Raw genomic sequence first — 15,574 nt, forward strand, 5'->3', positions numbered from 1 at the left:
ACCCTTTATCCCAATACGGTGGTCTATAGCGGAGGCAACAACTCTCTCGATGTAGCATCAAATGACGAACTCGACAACACATTGTGCACCTCAATACCTGCATTTTCTCTGCTCCCACATAATACACAGCCTTCTATTGGGAGATATGAAGCTCTACCATGGATGACATTGGATGCCAATTCCGCGTGAGATCCATGACGACAACGTCGAAGTCAGGATGACGATTTCCGCTGTAATCCTGTAGTTCTCTAAATGCGATGCCCTCCTTTAATTGCACTCAATTTCTTTCCTTGCCGATTCAGAATCACTATTCTAATTAGTATCATCGAGCTATACAGCAACTATGATTGAATCCTTCGCTACGAGCACTTCGCTTCTTCCGATCCCGACGTCGAGTCCGTCGGTAGGACCTGTTCCTACGGTGATTCCGGGTCCTAGTGCTGTGTTGCAGGAAATTCATTCGACGGGAAAGAGGACATTATGGTATGCGATCTCAAGTATTGGACCATATGAAGGGCTAACTGGATAGGGTCGTCGCCGTGCTCATGGCGCTTTCGTCCCTCATCTTCTATGTACTTGCATCTAGGGCACCATTGGTACGTCCCCAACAGACCAACCCAATCAACACAACCACTAACCCACCCAGTCCAAACGCATCCTCCATACCCTCGTCGCCATAACCACCACCATCTCCTTCATAACCTACATGGCCCTCGCAACCGGCACCGGCACAACCTGGAACCACTCCATCTTCACGCACGCCCACAAACACGTCCCCGACACAACCGAGCACCACTACCGCCAAATCCTCTACCTGCGCTACATAAACTGGTTCCTCACCAACCCGCTCATGCTCATCAACCTAGCCCTGCTCTCGGGCCTCCCCGGCGCACACCTTCTCGTCGCCATCATGGCGGATCTCGTCATGCTTTCGTCGGGACTGCTGGGCACGTTCACGGATAATGCGAGTGTGAAGTGGCTGTGGTTTGTGGTTAGTTGTGTGGGGTATTTGGTGACGGTTTATCAGGTGGGGATTCATGGGTCCAGGGCAGCGAGTGGTAGGGATTCGCAGAGAAGGAGGTTTTATGGGACTGTGGCCGGGGCTACGTTGTTGGTTAAGGTTTTGTATCCGATGTATGTACCCCCTTTGGTTAGTGTGATGTGAGTGTGTGCTGACAAGACAGTGTCCTCGCCGCTGGTGGTATCGCGCTCAAGTTGAATGTGGATGCTGAGACCATTCTCTTTGCTATCCTGGATATCTTCACCCAAGGTATCCTTGGCTACTGGCTTCTGATTGCATATGAAAGTGCGGCTGGAACGTAAGGCAACCACTACTCCTCAGACCTGCGTACATATGCTGATCTGTGAAGGACTCTCTACCTCGACGGCTTCTGGTCCCGCGGAATCGCCAACGAAGGCGCCATCCGCATCACTGATGAAGATGGAGATGGAGCGTAGCTCTCTGCTCGTTTGCGGAGAGTTGGGCTCTTGGATATGGAATCAGGGTTATGGCCAAACTCGAATCGGCATAATCGAACTGGTAATGGTACTCGACGATATGACAGGCAACAATGGCTTTTAGTTATGGAAGGGATACGTTAAAATTGTATAGGCATGGATAGTTGCTTTTGATATCAATAGGATATGTGTGCTTAATGAATGTTATCTAATAGTTGAATTACTTTGGTTTCTGAGTCTTAATTTATATTATGCTTCTCTAGGATACATACTGAGAGCTTCCATAGATAAAAAGGAAAACATTAACATAAAATCGTGCTTCGTATATCGTAAATGAGGAATATCGCCTCGAAATGGATTAGGGCATGCAGTGACCTGACATTCTATCGTGAATAGGTGAGCATCTCGATCGAACGGTGCCGTTGGGTTACTATGGCAAATGTCAGCGTCCATTCAGTCTCAATCATAATCTGAATGTTCTGGGCTTATACTGACGAACACATTGCGGTAGTACGCATACGAACCACCGTCTCCATTGTAATCATATGCGGGGATGTTCTCGATCTCGACAACCGTAGTAGTTCTAATGCCCTCTTTCTCAGGACTGTCTAGCGTCATATCACCCATTCTTTGCTCAATCTCACGGCTTTCTGTCTTCTGGGTATCATCTCCATCTCCAGAGCCCAAACTATGACTCTCCCGTCCCGGATATGGCGCCTCACTAACCTTCTTCCCACCCCTCAAGTCCACAATCTTCAACTCCCTTCGCACATCAACCTTCCTCACAGTAACAGCCTTCTCCTCGATCTCAGTAGGAAACTTCACCTCAACCTTCCTCATCGGCCGACAAAGGTAAAACCCCGCGTCCACGCAGTTATCTCGAAAATTGATACAACGCAGCATCTTCGGGTCGAACCAGAGGAGTATCGGATCCGCGTCGACAACAAAGCCGTTCAGCGTTAAGGTCTTAATGGAGAGACGGTTCAGCGTGCGGCCCGTAGCCATGGCGCGGACTTTGGCTTTTTCTATGCTGGTTTTGTCGAGGTATTCGCCGATGCCGATGGTGCGGTGGAGGTTGCCGGTGCCCATGTGGCCGCTGTCATTGTGTTGTGATTAGGACTAGGCTTGGTAACGGGGATATGTTATGTGGTATGTGGTGTAAGGTGAGAGGTGTGAGATGAGGTGTATGTGTGGTGTTACTTACTAGTAAACTGGTTCACCGTAGGTATCCTGCTTCAAAGCCCACCCACCCTTGATAAAAGGCCAGTCACCAGGGAAATTCCGCCGGATGCGTGGTCCAATCGCCATACCCAGCTCCAGCTCCTCGAGTTCCGTGTTCAACCACGCAGCTTGCCAGATGTACTTCTGGTACGACTGCAACATACCCGTGATTTTGAGCACACGTAGTCCGCGGAACTGGCACAGCGGGACCATCTCCTCGATATGTAGGACCTCCCGATCACCCTCTTGATTCTGCTTGACGGGCCAGAATAGATCGATGCCTATCGCTTGCATGTCTCTGGGGAGGACGTTCCAGGATGCACCGCCGCGGAAGAACATCAGTGGTTTTTCGGGGGTACCTGGGTCGTTCGGGCCGCGGAGTGGGATTGAGTAGATGGAGTCGGTATCGGCGTCGTCGTATCTTTTCTTTCCGTTGTTGCTTGTCATGGTGAATGCGAAACGTAGCCGTGAACTTGTTCGACGGGTCTCTGATAGGACGCTTGGAGGACGCGTAGGTGAGTGCGAGCGAGAGCTGGAACGAGAACGTCGACCAAGAAGGCGACTAGGGCTGAGGTTGAGGGAGCTCAAGCTGAAGGCGTCGTTCATGCTAAAACGGCGACGACGACGGCCTGGCTGCTGGGGTTGTTCCTGTACGTACTCGTCTTCCTTCTGTTCCTGCTGCTGCTGCTGCTGCTGCTGCTGTTGTTGCTTAGGAGGCGTCTCGTCCACGCGGCTGGGAGATCGGGGAGCAGGGCCCTGCTCTGGACCTAGGTTAAAGGGGAACTTGTGGAGGATTTGTTCTTGTTCTGACGCGTATCGTCTTCGAGTGAGTAGATCGTGTAAATGAAAAGGGTGTTGATGAAACTCACCAGCTTCGATATCATCATTGACAACTTGGTTAAAGACCTCTGCGTCTTTCCAAAAGTCTTCGCCTAGGAGAGTCGACTTCCAATGGTCAGGATGGTCTTCCATTTTGACTTCTGTCATGTTGTCGTTCACTGGATGGAATTTGGAAAGGGGTTGTTTTCATGGGAATGAGTGCTGGTTAGTGAAGGAGAGAGGTGAAAGAAGTGAAGTAGAGGCTGAGAGTCGCCATAGTAAAGGTATTCACCATACTTGACTACAAAGGTCATTGACCGTCAGGTCGCTGAAATGGTCCATGCGAAAAAATCATTTTCTTGATTTTCTTCTCTTTGCGACGAGTACTGAAAGAGCAGACAATAGAATAACAAAGCTGTATGTTCAGTTCCTTGTCCTACAGAACGTACAAAGACATAAACACAGCCAAATCACAGGACCTCGATAAGACTAGAATGACGAAGTGCTCGCTCTTGCGAGAAACTCAACGACATTCCAGCACCGCTCAAGACTTGGTGTTCCATGAGAATCATTGGCAATTGCGCGCAATACATAGTAGGGCCGTGGTATGTAGAATACAGTTAGTCGTTTTGTTGGCACGTTCGACGGGTGATATATATATTTCGAACTAGTTTGGTTAGGGCTTGATGATATATATCTTTGACGGCAGATATTTTATTTATGCTGTCTCTGCTACCCATAGATTGGTTTTGTTATATATAAACTGGCTGTGTTCGTTATGGCTGGACTACTACCCCGATGCAGTCGCGGTCCATACTATGTAGATCCATGAATTGGCTACGTCAGAAGAAAATAAGATATCATAATCATTAAATTGACTGGCGAATGGTGACTCCACGCTATTTTTGTAGTCCCTTCCCATGAATACATCTTCAGGCGTAGCAGAGCGTCATACTTTTATTTTTAGAGTAACGAGAAAACTCCCATTAAAGCATCACCGATCCTCCAGTCAGAAAAAAAAGTAAAAAGGAATCCGTAGAAAAGAGGTAGTTGGTCAAAACAAGTCATGCAAATTTAATTTAATCCCATCACTACAGAGCACCTAGTACTTCTTGGGCTGACGGAGGACGTCAGCAAACTCCTCCAGAGGGCTCCGGATGAGCTTGGTCTCGGACCACAAGTTGGGGGTGAGGAAGCCGTAGACATTGACGACGGCCTGGAAGGTGGCCTTGAGGGTGTTCTCGAGGGTCTTGGTCGAACCAGTAGACTGGGTGTAGGCGTCGTGGACACCGGCAAGCTGAAGCAGACGCTTGACGGCGGGGGAGGCGACAAGGCCAGTACCACGGGGAGCGGGGATAAGCTATGATCCAATTAGCCCAAAGAATTCCTTTCCATAACACGATCGCTTTCGCAAGTTCAATCGCAATCGTAAATCGAGGGTTTCAAGACGTACTCTGACGGACACGGATCCACACTTTCCACTCTGCTTGACGGGCAGAGAGTGAGGCTCACCAAGGTTGGAACCCCAGTAACCTCTCCGGACGGGCAGAACGGCGAGCTTGGCGATGGTGATGGCGGCACGGATGGCGGTAGCGACTTCCTTGGAGGTCTTGATACCGAGACCGATGTGGCCCTCAGAGTCACCGATGAGGACGACGGCCTTAAAGCGGGTACGCTGACCGGCACGGGTCTGCTTCTGGACGGGCTTGATCTGTATTGTGAATCGATTCGTTAGTGAACTGTTCGTCCCGGTTCCATAACTTCAATTCCCAAATTCGATCTCCCAAATTCGCTTTATCGATTTTGTATTCCTCCAATTGTCGAAAATGCGCAAATTCTTCCCGTAACGAATCGTAGACCTTTTCCTCCAAAATCGACAAGTGAAAAAATCGTTCCGTACCTTCATAACCTCATCCTTGAGCTTGGGCAGGAAGAAGTCCACAATCTGGAACTCCTTGATGGGCAAAGAGTGCAGGTAGATCTGCTCCATGCTGGTGATCTTGCCGGCCTTCACGAGACGACCGAGCTTGGTGACGGGCTGCCATTCCTTCTCCTCCTTAGCACCGCCGCGACGGCCACGACCACGGCCACGGCCACGACCACGGTCACCACCGCGCGAGCCAAATCCTCCACGTCCACGGGGAGCGGCGTCAGCCATTTTGGATGTACTTGGCGATTGAGAGAGACGGGAGGGAGTGTCGTTAATTGTCGACGTCGAGGTTGCTTTTCTCTCGCTATCCACAACTGTTTGGGGCGGGCACCCAAGGGAAATTTCGCTGGCGGGTGCGCTAAGCGAGGCCCACGAGCCCTACCGCCTTCAACCCTATGCCCTACATTGGTGTCCCGATCGGAGTGGCCCGCACGGACCAGGTCAGCTGATCTGATATGCTTCTCTTTTGGGAAACTTTACCGCCAAGCGTTAGCGGGACAGTTCCTGGATTGGGATAGGAAGCTCCAGGCTTATCGGTGAAGTCACTTATCCCCCGGACTTGTTTTTCAGCCCCGTCAGACGTCTTTCTATTCCACAATTTACCCCTGGACTCATTATCATTTTCGAGTCTTCAGTCAAATTGGGAATATTCTCTACCTTGTCCTACATATACGGCAAAATGTTGCGGTGGTAAGTCTCTGCTGAGAATTGAGTTCAATGAAGCTAAGCTCTAATTGATTCCGACAGGTACCAGTCCAAGTTGGCCAAGCAACCTATTCTCACTGCCAGTGTCACCAGTGCTGTACGGATATTCCTGCCTCCATTGCCGATGACCATCGGTTGACACTATCCAGATACTCTTCGGTAGCGGTGACGTCCTCGCTCAGCAACTGGTGGACCGGAGGGGTCTCGAGAAACATGACATCGCAAGAACTGGGCGCATGGCTCTTTATGGTGGAGGTATGTTACTCGAGGATACCCTCGTATGGTTTCCTAGCTCACGATAACAGCAATCTTCGGTCCGGCCGCCACGACATGGTTCGGTTTCCTTCAACGTCATGTCGTCCTGAAGAACAGCAAGGCTACGATCGTCGCTCGGGTTGCGGCTGATCAATGTCTCTTTACCCCGATACACCTTACCTGTTTTCTGTCGTCTATGGCCATTATGGAGGGCAGCGACCCGATTGAGAAACTACGCACCACCTTCCTCCCCAGTTACAAGGCCAACCTCACCATCTGGCCTCTGGTGCAGGGTGTTAACTTTACATTCGTGCCATTGGAATACCGTGTACTCGCGGTCAACTTGGTTAGCTTGGGTGAGTAAAACTGGTTTCTCCGGGGTCTACGGATACTGACAGTTGTGTACCAGGTTGGAACTGTTTGTTGAGTATGATCAACAGTGGTGACGCATGATTTTCTTTTTCTTTCTTCTCTCCTTTTCAGCTTTGCGTTGTATTGGATTCCGGCTCTTCTTCCTAAAAAGTTATCTGCTACTCCTTTTGTGATAGAATAGAGGGGCATGTTGATCGGTTCATCTTTCGGGTTATATAGATCTGCTAGATTGGCGGCTAGATCGCGTCGACTATTTCTACAAAATGTCAACGACTATCCAATAAAACCAGATTCTCATATTTCACATCGCATCTACTGCATTCAATTCATTAGAATAGATCTCCCTGGTTAGGGCTATGGTCAGATCCGCCACAGCCTATGAGAGGACTAGAAACGCCCGAGAGTTCCCAAAACGGTAAAGCGGCGCCCTGGACCAAAGGTTTGCGGGCATCTCCAACGAGAGCGAGTCCAAACCGCCTTCCAGATCCAACTTCTCTCTTTTTTCTCTCTCTTGTGTCGCAGAAAGTCACCACTTAACTCATTCTACACCTATTATTCTGCCTGGAGCAGACTTTCCTGCGTGAATTTTTTACGTGTCGACTGCTTCGTGAAAATCTCGCTTTGTTTGCCTTGAGTGTCTCTTTGCTGAGTTGCTCTTTCTCTCTTCCGACCTCAACGCAAAATTTCCCTCCGCCGCCTAACTTCCACCGCACCCCTCCGACAACTTTCGTCTACCGCTCTCCCTAAGCGCATTCTCACTACGACTCTTTAATTTTTACTCCTCGTTTCGCGTCCGTCTAAAATTTACCTCCGATCATAATGGCTGCTGTCGAACACGCTCCCGCGCCGGTCAACGACGAGAACACCGCCCCCGGTGTGGCCACCGACGAGAAGGCGAACGGCGATGTTACCGTCTTCCATGACCCCGAGAACTTCACCGTCAAGCACCCTTTGATGCACGAATGGACTCTCTGGTTCACCAAGCCTCCCAGTGGCAAGGTACGGATTGGTGGTTCCCGCGGACGGTTTTGATAACCCGGATAGTTGGCTGACTGGCATGTGATGGATAGGGCGATAACTGGAACGATCTGCTGAAGGAAGTGGTCACATTCAACTCCGTCGAGGAGTTCTGGGGAATCTACGTATGTCCCTCCTGCCGTTGATTTGTCCTGTTGCTTCCCCGTTGAACGACCGCTGACCAAGTTTCTCTAATTAGAACAACATCACACCTACCTCCGAATTGGGTCTCAAGGCAGACTACCACCTTTTCAAGAAGGGCATCCGGCCAGAGTGGGAAGACCCTCAGAACAAGCACGGTGGCAAGTGGTCGTACTCGTTCAAGGACAAGCGCTCCGTCCCTATCGACGACTTGTGGCTGCACGCTCAGCTGGCTGCGATTGGTGAGACTCTCGAGAACGATGATGACAATGAGGTCATGGGTGTTGTTGTGAACGTCCGTAAGGGCTTCTACCGTGTCGGTTTGTGGACAAGGACTGTTGGCAAGAGCGTTCCGGGAGACAAGATCACCCGTAACCCCGCCCAAGGCAAGGAGATCTTGGAGTCCATCGGCAATCGGTTCAAGGATGTCCTCCGTCTCAAGGAAGCCGACGTTGTGGAATTCTCCGGACACACGGATAGCGCCCACAGCGGTAGCACCAGGGCCAAGGCCAAGTACACCGTCTAGAATGAGGCTACGTGTGCTTTGTTTTTTTTTTCTCCAAAAACGTCTTATGATTTACTCGTTTCCCTGGGCTTTGCATCTTACGAGGTTGACTACATGCTTAAGAGGCGATTATGAACGAGACTTGGATTTGAGGCGAGAAAGAAGAAGAGGAGGAAGCAGAAGAAGCCCAGCTCCGTTTTCTCTGCTACTTCGCAGGGAAGAATTGGATCATGGGCACCCGCGACATGTATCGTATTATCTTCTCCACATCTTATGAGCCCTATACCATTACATGTCAATGCTCTAATTTCCGTTTTTCATGTGGTTATTATCGAATTTCTTATTTATCATTTCTTCTGTTCTCAAAGTTTGGCTGCAGTTATTTCGACTTTCTCTGTACATTTCTTCCTTAGTTCTTAGATTACGAATTAAGATACCTTAAAAGTTATCAACGTTTACTCTATACTAGATTACTTTCCTAGAGTCCTTACGTCGAGCTCCTTAGCAATTGTAGATGCGTTGATCAATATATTGGCGTCATGACCAGCCATCTCAAAGACGCGATTTGCGTTGAACAAGTGTAAATAAGAGACGAACAGAGCATCTAAACGAGCATTCATCCACCCGTAGAGCAATTCTAGCCTCAGTTCCTCGTCTCAGCGCAATATTCGAGACGTACACCCTAAGCAACGTCTCTCACTCTTCCCGTCTCTCATTAGGCAGCCGGGGTTCTTAGGGCAAAGACCTAGGCTTGCTTCGGCCTACAGGTCCTCCTTATAGCGCCGGCCGTCGCCCCTTCTCTCTCTTCCTTAACTCTCCTTCTTCCAACTCTCTCATCTCTAGTAGCTTCCATCCTTTTCATCCTCTTTCATCGCTCTTTTCATCGACTTTCATCGACTTTCATCGACTTTCATCGATTTGAAGTCGAGTTCATCGTTCTTTCCATTTTTAGCATCTTCTGATACTTCTCATACTTGTATTTTGCTTAGCAGCTTCCTTCTCGTGCTCGTAGTTCGTCGAGAGCGGCTTCTTCATTCTTTCTCTCCTGCTTCATTTTCATTCTCATTCGTTCCATCGACCTTGTCATTCATCTTGATATCTTGTTATAGAGAGCAGGAGTCTCATCTTCTCTAGTTTGCAGTTCCTGCGTTTTTTTCGTTTTCTTCGTTATTTCCTTTCTTCGTCTCGAGCTCCTGCTGCTTCTCTCTGACTCATTCTGGGAGAGAATAGTTTTCTGTGCCTTGTGGCCTTGCTGCTGCTGCTGCTGCTGCATCCGGGCCCCCAAGTTTCTGCGTTCCATTCTGACTCGTTTTGACGACATCACTTTTTGTGCCTTGTCGCCTTGTTTCTGTCGTTGCTGCCTCCAGGCTCTCAGGCATCTGCGGCTGAGTGCTGTCCCTTCGTTCGCTCTTTCCTTTACTTCCTCTTCTCCTCTTCTCTCTTTCCTTCTTTCATCTCACTTGCCTCGTTCATTCCATAAAGTTACAATTCTTCCTTCCCTTTTTGTATGCTTTCGGGCCTTGGCATGATAGGGCTTGGGCTCTGGTAGGGGGGCAGGTACGCTGCTGCTTGGGCATATCGCCGTGGTGGGTCAGGAGGGTTGTGCAAGTGCTTTGAGTCCCTTCTGTGCTGTTAGTGGGGCCAGCGGCGTGCCCGTCGACTGACCAGGCTTGTAGGGACGCTGTCTCTGCAGCAAGTCTTGATTGGGCGGTAGTGAAGGACCTGGGCAAAAAGTACAAGTGTTCTGACATCGGGACATTGGCCTTAGGGCAAGACAAGGTAAGTTGACCTGCATCGAACTGAGCTGATGTTACTGACATGATGCACAGAAGAACAGAAAAACAAAACAGGCCACGGTAGGGTGGTTGGGACGGGCCTGGGATACGACAAATCCGTATCTGCATTCGAGTGTCAGTGTATCTGCTAGCACCACTCACAGCATCAGATAAATGAAGTCCACCTTTCCGCCTTGCTAACTCGACGTATCAAACCCGAGCAACTTTACGTCCGACCTTGGTTGGGTGGTAGGGACGGGTCATAGGACAGTGGACAACGACGACATTTCTTCACTCCTCGACTTGGGTTCAAAAAAAAAAAAAAAAAAAAAAAAAAAAAAAAAAAAAAAAAAAAAAAAAAACTCCATGATCAAATAGGTTAGTCATCTCTGGTGTCTCTGTAAATGTTCTTGTCGTGCTAACATAACACAGAAAGTGAAACGACCGATGGCCCCGGTTGGGTGGTGAGTCTCCCCGTTCTCAATGAATTCATTAAAATCGAAAGTCCTCATTGACCGATACTAATCGCGCATCTGATTTTGGCAAGTCTCTCGTCATCTGGTCGTTGGTGGTACGGAGTAAGGAGCGAAGTACTAATCATCGCATGGCAGTTGGTCTGGCCTGTCTTGATGGAGTAATGGTGCGATGTTGTACTTGGATCACGATTGGGCCTAGTTTCATGTCTCTCGCATTTTGCTCCACATAGACTAACAGTAAATATTCAGCTGTCTCAGCTCCTAGACGTTACCCGGTGCAGTTGGACAGCATCTGATGCTGTAACCACACCACGGGAGGCGTAGTAAGGAGTTGATAGATTCAAGTTATCTTCCCGGTGCAATGAGCAGTATAAAAGCGTCTGTGTCGCTGGAATGGATTGATGAGAGTTGCAGCGATTTTCCCGATCCTCATTGAGCGGGTATGAACAAGAGCGGAGACGGGATGGCAAGCTTGACATGGAGTCGAGGTTCCAATCAGACGTACTCTGTACCTGTCTGTACCTTGTACCCCTGTTGTTCCAGTCAGTGTTGGAATCTGGTTTGTTTGCTTTTTGTTTATTATATCTGACTCCTACAACAGGAGATAATCCCGTGGTTGATCGTTTCCGGCAATCCCAGGCGAATATGACTGCCTGATGGCCAAGGCAGCAACCGGACAAGCTTCTCCAGCCAAGCTTCGCATATCAAAGGGTTTCTGTGCGTGCTCAGGCCATGATAATAGCCGGAGATATGTACCACAGATAGCGCTAGTCGCAGCTAATTAGACAGGGCCCCGTCTGAAGTCTGTTCGAACCCTGTTTGGCGGCTTGAGCCGGTCGACAGCGGCGTGAACCTCGGGACTCATTCGGGAAAACAGACACTACTACTAGCATTCCAGAGATTGACTTTCAGAAAAAAAGTCTCTCCGCATTGATTTATTTAGCCGAGAATGTTGAGCTTATGCCTCTCACGCGGAGAAAGCCGACGTTGCACGTTGATCCAGGCTGGAGCCACGCTGATTGGATCAGAAAAAAAAGCCTCGAGGAGACTCCGGCGAACTCGTACAAAGCGAGACTGCCACAGTATCAGTCTGTCCCAGATGAGTTACCAATGCGGATATACTCCGGTGGCGCGCTCCGGAGACAGCCAAAGCAGGACTAGGAGCCATTCCGGGCTTTGGATCCAGTATGGAAAGGGAAAGGCGTTATCAGCTCTGAAAACTCCGCCCATAGAGAAGTTCGAGAAAGCGGCCGGTCCAATAGGAGAGGCATTCACCAATCCGCGCAGGCTCTGGGGTTACATTGCCGATTGGTGGTGGGTGTTATTCACTGATAACAAGACTAAAATTGTAGTGTCGCATGTCGCCAGGGTCCGGGTTACTCGCGTGCCAATTTCTTAGTCTTTAAAATGTTGGTTCTTCTTTTTTCTCCCATCTTTTCTTCTCTTTAAATTTTTCCCTCTTAACACTCCATTCTTTTGTGTTCTGTGTTGTGTCGTCGCTGTTTATCTTCTGAGATAAGACGAGATACATAGTCCCTCGTGGTTTCCTAATCTCATCATGGCCGCAGACCGCGAGGTTGAGCCTACTCAGTGCGTTTTTTTCTTTTCTTTTCTTTTCTTTTTTTTTTTTTTTTCTCTTTTAGCTCCCTTTTATCGCGCTGGTTAATACTGACTGTAATAGACACCAGGATACCATCACAACCGTGAAAGACCCGGCGGAAACCACCGAAAAAGCCCTGGGCGACACCCCCGACGGCGAAGAACCCAACGACGAGGAAAAGAAAAAACTTCGCCATGTCGCTGAGAATCTTCCCATCTCGGCATGGCTAGTCGCCGTTGTCGAGCTGTGCGAGCGTTTCACTTTCTACGGCATGTCGGGTATCTTCCAGAACTACATCAATCTGCCTCTCGACGGTAGTCAGGGTCGTGGTGCGCTGGGAATGGGTCACCAGGGTGCTACTGGTCTGAATACGTTCTTTCAGTTTTGGTGTTATGGTGAGTTTCCCCGCACTGGTGTTAATAGTGAATAGAGGCTAATGGCGCAGTTACCCCCATTCTTGGTGCCATTGTGGCCGACCAGTACCTGGGCAAATACAAGGCCATTGTGCTCTTTTCGCTCGTCTACATGGTCGGTTTGCTGATTATGGTGTGCACCTCGATTCCTGCCTCTTTGGAGAATGGCGCTGGTTTGGGTGGTTTCATCGCGGCGATTCTGATCATCGGTATTGGAACGGGTGGTATCAAGAGTAACGTTGCTCCTTTGGTAAGTCACTCCGAGCATCTTAATAAGAAAAAGCGCTAACTGCGCAGATTGCGGACCAATACAAGCGCAAGAGAATGGCCGTTAGCACCAAAAAAGGCGAACGAGTTATTATTGACCCCGCCCTGACGATCCAGCGGATCTACATGATTTTCTACGGCTGCATCAACATCGGCTCGCTGTCGTTGCTGGCAACGCCATACATGGAGAAACTCGTGGGTTACTGGTCCGCCTACCTACTCTGTCTGTGCATGTTCATAGTCGGAACCACGACCGTCCTGCTCGGCCGGAAATTCTACGTCGTCCGCCCGCCGCAGGGCTCCATTATCACCGATGCATTCAAGGCCCTCTGGATCATGGTCATCAGCCGCAACATGGACGCCCCCAAACCAACCTGGCAGGCAGAAAATGGAGGCCGCCGTACCAACCTCCCTTGGGACGACCACTTCATCGACGAACTCAAGCGCGCGCTCGTCGCGTGCAAGGTGTTCTGCTTCTACCCCATCTACTGGGTCGTGTACACGCAGTTTTCGGGTAACTTTGTCACGCAGGCCGGACAGATGGAGGGCCATGGCATTCCAAACGACCTTATGCAGAACTTCGACCCAATCTCCATTCTCGTCTTCATCCCCATCCTCGAGACGCTGATCTACCCCCTCATGCGCCGCCTGCGCATCCCCTTCAAGCCCATTACGCGTATCTCGCTGGGTTTCATCGTCGCCTCCCTCGCCATGATGTACGCCGCCATCGTCCAACACCTCATCTACTCCGCCGGCCCCTGCTACGAGCACCCGGGCTGCGACGCATCCATCGTCGACGGCACAAGCCAAGGCAACCACATCCACATCGCCATCCAAACTCCCGCCTACGTCTTCATCGGTCTATCCGAAATCTTCGCCTCCGTCTCCGGCCTCGAATACGCCTACACCAAGGCCCCGCCATCCATGAAATCCTTCGTGCAATCCATGTACCTTCTCACCAACGCCTTTGGTGCTGCCATCGCTGAAGCCCTCACCCCCGCTGCGTACGACCCTGCTATTATGTGGATGTTCACTGGTGTCGCGTGTGCATCGTTCTGCACGGGTATCATCTTCTTCCTCATGTATCATCACTTGAACGCTCAGGAGGAGGATATGAACGCATTGGATGCGGATGATCTGGATACCCCTGCCACCGTTGTTAGGGAGGAACGGAAGGAGTAGTTTGGTTTTATTGGGTTATGAGTTGGTTCTGTTTTCGTTTCGTTAATAATGTAAAGTACATAATGTAGCTCGCGGGTCGGGTCGGGGATGTTACGAATCATGAATGATGTGTTCATTATCAGTATTGAACTAATGAATATAAAAGCTTTTCTATCGAACATTCAAGTAATCAGTTTTAATACGGCCTCTGGTTCTTCGTTGAGATGGTGGCTACTATGTAGCAACCGACGTCAAAGTGCAGGCGCGTCCAATGCTTGTAATGCACAACATCATCTGTAGTGAATGCTATCGTGTGCTGCTAGTTGGCGTTTCTTGCTTGTACTCTTAATTCTGGTCGTAGCAGATACAAGCGAATCGGGGAACTTGTGACGCTTTTCCGTCCCTCATCTTGTAGAATCGCGTCTTCCTTTCCGATTGCGGACGTTTTAGGGTGTATATACCCTATAGATGGATAAGAAGGGATAAAGATGTTGCGCTGCTCTGCTTTTTGCAAACGTGATGCACATAAAGCCGGTTCTCGGGTATAACCGGACCCTTAACACCCTAATGTCGAGGGTTACCACTGGTATAGACTTGTATGTTAGACATGTATAGTCATACCATGTCAGTTCAAGGTGTATATGGGGATACTAGCACTTGCAGTCGAGCTTTGGAAAGCACAACCGCATACCATGCATCGGTTGACGTCTCTCGGTTAGTCCTGGGTGCAGTTGTTTTCGGGTACTATCTGCGCAGACGGACGCTTCAATCCAGGGCTTTTCTTTCTTTCGTATGATCTGTTTTAGGCCGTGTTTCGTTCGGCTTGGGAGGGAGAGCGCAGCGCGGAAGGCGCGCAGATGGCGGATACCAGTACGGTCTCCATTAGCTTTTGAAGCACCGGTGTGTTCCCTTTGCACATTAAATGAATGAAGGTATCTCAGGTGGGTTGGAGAATTCCAGTTATCAATAGACTGTCCTAAATTCGAGCATCAGTTGCGCCGGGATACTTCCAGTTATGTCATATCGCTGGGAATTTCCGCTCTTCCTCTCTTTGTTGAGAAGATGGGGCATCCATATTTTCAGTCCTGAGTCAATAGCGCTTGTTCAAAGTTGCGATATTTTGTTTAGCGTATACCTTGATACTACTTCATGCGGGTGATAGAACACGACGTACCCAAGGGAAACGTGTACTGCGAGCCAATTCTGTAGGTTTCCGTTTCTGTTTAAATATATAAGGTTAGCTCTCAGCTTTGCTTTCATGGGGAGAAATAGGATTGCTTGGGGATCGACTCACTTATACAAGTATGCTTCCACTTCCTAGCCATTTAGAGCACCAAGATTTTCTTTCTTTGGTCCCATCTTAGTCATTTAAGCACCACCTAGTGCTCTTTTTTCAGTCTGAATTCGAGTACCGATGGATCTGATGAAGGGGGAGTCCAACATGTTCGCTGATGTTATC

General features: G+C 49.5%; 8 protein-coding genes across 8 annotated transcripts; 5 read left to right on the top strand and 3 right to left on the bottom strand.

The window, feature by feature from the left end:
• The first annotated feature begins 292 nt into the window (after positions 1-292).
• ASPGLDRAFT_47703 (opsin family protein) lies at positions 293-1,720 on the top strand. The gene is made up of 5 exons (XM_022546734.1): positions 293-483; positions 530-596; positions 647-1,134; positions 1,185-1,319; positions 1,371-1,720. Exons 1-5 carry the CDS (start codon positions 344-346, stop codon positions 1,456-1,458), a joined length of 918 nt encoding a protein of 305 aa, XP_022400688.1. The 5' UTR covers positions 293-343; the 3' UTR covers positions 1,459-1,720.
• Positions 1,721-1,917: 197 nt separating this feature from the next.
• On the bottom strand, positions 1,918-3,651 carry ASPGLDRAFT_126845 (uncharacterized protein; the record flags this gene model as incomplete). Its single annotated transcript, XM_022540681.1, has 4 exons — positions 1,918-2,554; positions 2,663-3,312; positions 3,409-3,479; positions 3,549-3,651. 4 exons carry the CDS (start codon positions 3,649-3,651, stop codon positions 1,918-1,920), a joined length of 1,461 nt encoding a protein of 486 aa, XP_022400689.1.
• An 860-nt stretch (positions 3,652-4,511) lies between these two features.
• Positions 4,512-5,700, bottom strand: ASPGLDRAFT_47704 (40S ribosomal protein uS5). Its single transcript, XM_022546735.1, has 3 exons — positions 5,399-5,700; positions 4,952-5,209; positions 4,512-4,858 (listed from the first exon to the last, which is right to left on the bottom strand). The coding sequence occupies exons 1-3, from the start codon at positions 5,654-5,656 to the stop codon at positions 4,601-4,603; spliced, it is 774 nt and encodes a 257-aa protein (XP_022400690.1). The 5' UTR covers positions 5,657-5,700; the 3' UTR covers positions 4,512-4,600.
• Positions 5,701-6,006: 306 nt separating this feature from the next.
• On the top strand, positions 6,007-7,011 carry ASPGLDRAFT_47708 (Mpv17/PMP22 family protein). The gene is made up of 5 exons (XM_022546736.1): positions 6,007-6,118; positions 6,176-6,230; positions 6,283-6,388; positions 6,439-6,744; positions 6,798-7,011. The coding sequence occupies exons 1-5, from the start codon at positions 6,108-6,110 to the stop codon at positions 6,839-6,841; spliced, it is 522 nt and encodes a 173-aa protein (XP_022400691.1). The 5' UTR covers positions 6,007-6,107; the 3' UTR covers positions 6,842-7,011.
• Positions 7,012-7,243: 232 nt separating this feature from the next.
• On the top strand, positions 7,244-8,878 carry ASPGLDRAFT_47710 (eukaryotic translation initiation factor 4E). Its single transcript, XM_022546737.1, has 3 exons — positions 7,244-7,759; positions 7,831-7,902; positions 7,977-8,878. The coding sequence occupies exons 1-3, from the start codon at positions 7,580-7,582 to the stop codon at positions 8,442-8,444; spliced, it is 720 nt and encodes a 239-aa protein (XP_022400692.1). The 5' UTR covers positions 7,244-7,579; the 3' UTR covers positions 8,445-8,878.
• A 2,409-nt stretch (positions 8,879-11,287) lies between these two features.
• ASPGLDRAFT_371475 (uncharacterized protein) lies at positions 11,288-12,165 on the top strand. Its single transcript, XM_022544783.1, has 2 exons — positions 11,288-11,391; positions 11,464-12,165. Exon 2 carries the CDS (start codon positions 11,624-11,626, stop codon positions 12,071-12,073), a length of 450 nt encoding a protein of 149 aa, XP_022400693.1. The 5' UTR covers positions 11,288-11,391; positions 11,464-11,623; the 3' UTR covers positions 12,074-12,165.
• On the top strand, positions 11,977-14,292 carry ASPGLDRAFT_150538 (peptide MFS transporter). The gene is made up of 4 exons (XM_022542158.1): positions 11,977-12,264; positions 12,356-12,669; positions 12,720-12,937; positions 12,985-14,292. Exons 1-4 carry the CDS (start codon positions 12,233-12,235, stop codon positions 14,134-14,136), a joined length of 1,716 nt encoding a protein of 571 aa, XP_022400694.1. The 5' UTR covers positions 11,977-12,232; the 3' UTR covers positions 14,137-14,292.
• Positions 14,293-14,434: 142 nt separating this feature from the next.
• Positions 14,435-15,440, bottom strand: ASPGLDRAFT_26174 (uncharacterized protein; the record flags this gene model as incomplete). Its single annotated transcript, XM_022543537.1, has 4 exons — positions 14,435-14,577; positions 14,807-15,091; positions 15,290-15,334; positions 15,410-15,440. The coding sequence occupies 4 exons, from the start codon at positions 15,438-15,440 to the stop codon at positions 14,435-14,437; spliced, it is 504 nt and encodes a 167-aa protein (XP_022400695.1).
• Positions 15,441-15,574: the final 134 nt, after the last annotated feature.

The sequence above is a fragment of the Aspergillus glaucus genome (assembly GCF_001890805.1).
Source record: "Aspergillus glaucus CBS 516.65 unplaced genomic scaffold ASPGLscaffold_11, whole genome shotgun sequence".
In the NCBI taxonomy this organism is placed as follows: Eukaryota; Fungi; Ascomycota; class Eurotiomycetes; order Eurotiales; family Aspergillaceae; genus Aspergillus; species Aspergillus glaucus.

What these genes read in the sequence shown, in the direction of transcription:
- ASPGLDRAFT_47703 (XM_022546734.1), top strand. Translation starts at nt 344, where the DNA reads ATGATTGAATCCTTCGCTACGAGCACTTCGCTTCTTCCGATCCCGACG. An exon ending in TTGCATCTAGGGCACCATTG is followed by an intron (nt 597 to 646) that starts GTACGTCCCCAA and finishes TAACCCACCCAG; the next exon opens with TCCAAACGCATCCTCCATAC. An exon ending in GTTAAGGTTTTGTATCCGAT is followed by an intron (nt 1,135 to 1,184) that starts GTATGTACCCCC and finishes CTGACAAGACAG; the next exon opens with TGTCCTCGCCGCTGGTGGTA.
- ASPGLDRAFT_47704 (XM_022546735.1), bottom strand. Translation starts at nt 5,656, where the DNA reads ATGGCTGACGCCGCTCCCCGTGGACGTGGAGGATTTGGCTCGCGCGGT. An exon ending in TCAAGGATGAGGTTATGAAG is followed by an intron (nt 5,210 to 5,398) that starts GTACGGAACGAT and finishes TTCACAATACAG; the next exon opens with ATCAAGCCCGTCCAGAAGCA. An exon ending in GTGGATCCGTGTCCGTCAGA is followed by an intron (nt 4,859 to 4,951) that starts GTACGTCTTGAA and finishes ATTGGATCATAG; the next exon opens with CTTATCCCCGCTCCCCGTGG.
- ASPGLDRAFT_47708 (XM_022546736.1), top strand. An exon ending in CTGCCAGTGTCACCAGTGCT is followed by an intron (nt 6,231 to 6,282) that starts GTACGGATATTC and finishes GACACTATCCAG; the next exon opens with ATACTCTTCGGTAGCGGTGA. An exon ending in CATGGCTCTTTATGGTGGAG is followed by an intron (nt 6,389 to 6,438) that starts GTATGTTACTCG and finishes TCACGATAACAG; the next exon opens with CAATCTTCGGTCCGGCCGCC.
- ASPGLDRAFT_47710 (XM_022546737.1), top strand. Translation starts at nt 7,580, where the DNA reads ATGGCTGCTGTCGAACACGCTCCCGCGCCGGTCAACGACGAGAACACC. An exon ending in CCAAGCCTCCCAGTGGCAAG is followed by an intron (nt 7,760 to 7,830) that starts GTACGGATTGGT and finishes TGTGATGGATAG; the next exon opens with GGCGATAACTGGAACGATCT. An exon ending in AGGAGTTCTGGGGAATCTAC is followed by an intron (nt 7,903 to 7,976) that starts GTATGTCCCTCC and finishes TTCTCTAATTAG; the next exon opens with AACAACATCACACCTACCTC.
- ASPGLDRAFT_371475 (XM_022544783.1), top strand. Translation starts at nt 11,624, where the DNA reads ATGTTGAGCTTATGCCTCTCACGCGGAGAAAGCCGACGTTGCACGTTG.
- ASPGLDRAFT_150538 (XM_022542158.1), top strand. Translation starts at nt 12,233, where the DNA reads ATGGCCGCAGACCGCGAGGTTGAGCCTACTCA. An exon ending in CGCGAGGTTGAGCCTACTCA is followed by an intron (nt 12,265 to 12,355) that starts GTGCGTTTTTTT and finishes TGACTGTAATAG; the next exon opens with ACACCAGGATACCATCACAA. An exon ending in CTTTCAGTTTTGGTGTTATG is followed by an intron (nt 12,670 to 12,719) that starts GTGAGTTTCCCC and finishes CTAATGGCGCAG; the next exon opens with TTACCCCCATTCTTGGTGCC.